The 2,500-nt window shown below is 47.5% G+C and overlaps 1 protein-coding gene across 1 annotated transcript in view; it reads right to left on the reverse strand.

The window, feature by feature from the left end:
- Positions 1-2,500, reverse strand: part of LOC132463121 (ephrin type-A receptor 3-like) — a 55,124-nt gene that overhangs the window by 16,961 nt on the left and 35,663 nt on the right. The window contains 1 exon segment of the mRNA XM_060059064.1: positions 2,358-2,500. This exon segment is cut by the window's right edge and continues 43 nt beyond it. Within this exon segment, the coding sequence (XP_059915047.1) occupies positions 2,358-2,500 (143 nt within the window).

The raw sequence follows: 2,500 nt of genomic DNA on the forward strand, positions 1-2,500 counted from the left end.
TTATTGACCCCCACTGGTCATCCCCCTCCCCCCCCCCCCCCCCAGCACACACACACACATTTACCAAACACACACACACACACACACACACACACACACACACACACACACACACACACACACACACACACACACACACACACACACACACACACACAAACCCACCGTGGGCGGTGACCTGTGAAATTACCTCTTGGCCAGCGAGATTTGTTTCCGAGGGGCTCTATCAGTTTCTCAATGTGCCGTGAAGACAAGTGTGGAGAGACAGAGACACGAGGGGGGGGACGCATGAACACGGCCCCCGAACGGACAATAACAACTACAGCATGACAAACCTAGATAGGCACGGAGCAGCCCAGTGTCCGGTGTAGGGAGCCACTTTGAGAACCGCTGAATGGCGCTAGCCACTGCGCTGTCGCTGTCATTCTGCATTCATTTTACAAACATAAATAGCCTGTCGAAGGCTTTTTCCAATGAGCACGGCTTCACCCGTTCCGACGTTAGCATATCCGTCTGAAGCCCCGCGCTTGAAGGCTAACCTTTGTCTGGGCGGGATGGGCTGTGACGTGTCACTTAGCGGTGTGTGTGCGCGCTGCTCTGGACCGAAAACAAAGAACAGCAATTAAAGGCCTCTGCCGGGGACGTGAAAAGCACACGCGATTTATGATGTTAATCCTGCCAGCCGCCGTAACCCTGCTAACCAAAGGTCACAATTAACATGCGCTATTACTGAGAGCGTGTGAGAGAGAGGGAGAGAGAGAGAGAGAGAGAGAGAGAGAGAGAGAGAGAGAGAGAGAGAGAGAGAGAGAGAGAGAAATAACACCGGGTGAATGGCAGAGGAACAGGAAATTAATAAGTAATGCAAAAAGGCTGCGATCCTAAAATGCATCCTGCTGAATATTCATGAGTCCAAACAGACATACCCAATTCAGAAAACAAATTATCATTAGTCGTGACGAAGTGTAATGCATATAAATGTCCTTTTGTTTTTGTCGCCGGGTGCTTCTCTGTGAAACAGATTCATGTTGGTTTTATTGTTGGACCGATTCATCGATCAACACAAATGTGGTCAGTTTTATGAGCGAATATGATAATCGATTAATGTTTGTGGTCATCCATCAAGTGAAGACATTTTCGAGAAATTGCTTCTAAACATTTTCTGCTTATGGCGTCCAAAAACCTCACCATTAATTTGCTTTTCACTGTTCTGATCGTTATAAAAATGAGTTCTTATTCATGGCTTGGTTTTCACACAAATAAATGTTATGGACTAAATGAATAATCAATTTGAGGGAAAAGAATCCACCGTGAAACGGATCGTTAGTTGCAGCCCCTCTAATCTTTTTTATTAAAACAAAGAGGTGGGAGGTGTCATATCGGTCGGTTCACAGGAACGCACTCCCCTCCGCATCGCCATTGTCACTCTGACAGAGATGAGTGAGAAAAGAGAGACAGAGAAAATGGAGAGGAGAGAGAGAGAGAGAGAGAGAGAGAGAGAGAGAGAGAGAGAGAGAGAGAGAGAGAGAGAGAGAGAGAGGAGAGAGAGATCAGAGATACGAGAGAGAGAAATGAGAGATACGAGAGAGAGAGAGAGAGAGTGAGAGAGAGAGAGAGAGAGAGAGTGATAACAGAGAGATGAGAGATAAGAGAGAGAGAGATGAGAGAGAGATGAGAGAAACGAGAGAGAGAGAGAGAGAGAGAGAGAGAGAGAGAAGGGCCAGAAAGAGAGAGAGAGAGAGAGAGAGAGAGAGAGAGAGAGAGAGAGAGAGAGAGAGAGAGAGAGAGAGAGAGAGAGAGAGAGAGAGAGAGAGAGAGAGAGAGAAAAATAGATGAGTAAGAAAAGAGAGAGAGAGACAATGGAGAGGAGAGAGAGAGAGAGAGATAAAGAGAGAGAGATTAGAGAAGAGTGGGGTTCTTCATAGCAGATGAGGGGATGCAGATAGGGATCAGTGGTGTGCCTAGTTGGACCAGGTCCATGAGCTTGGGTCCCCGCCTCCCTCTGATTGCCTAACGCAATCACGGTAAACAAGTGTCCGTTTGAAACGAGACACTCTGATACGCGTCACAAACATGTTACCGTGGTAACCAGGGGGCTAGGGGTGATTTTATCTGATCGAGATGCAATCTGATTCACATTCGGGCATCTCTGTTGGGCCTCCCTCAGGTACATGACACATGCATGTTCGCCCACGCACAAAAAAGAAAAAGATCACATACACACACACCCGCATTCAAATTAAAATATGCGCAGACGATAGGAACAAGACAAACAAGCCACGGATGATTACCTGTGACATATTCTCCAAGGGGATAATACTCTGCCACGCTTATGATCATAACTGTGTCAAATGACTCACATCTGGTGACCACGCCCTCCAGCCGGATGATGTTTGGATGGTCGAACTGTCCCATGATGGACGCCTCCGACAGGAAGTCCCGCCTCTGCTTGTCTGAGTAGCCCGCCTTCAGACTCTTGATGGCCACGTAGATCTCCCTCTTC

The sequence above is a fragment of the Gadus macrocephalus genome, chromosome 8 (assembly GCF_031168955.1).
Source record: "Gadus macrocephalus chromosome 8, ASM3116895v1".
NCBI classification, from domain to species: Eukaryota; Metazoa; Chordata; class Actinopteri; order Gadiformes; family Gadidae; genus Gadus; species Gadus macrocephalus.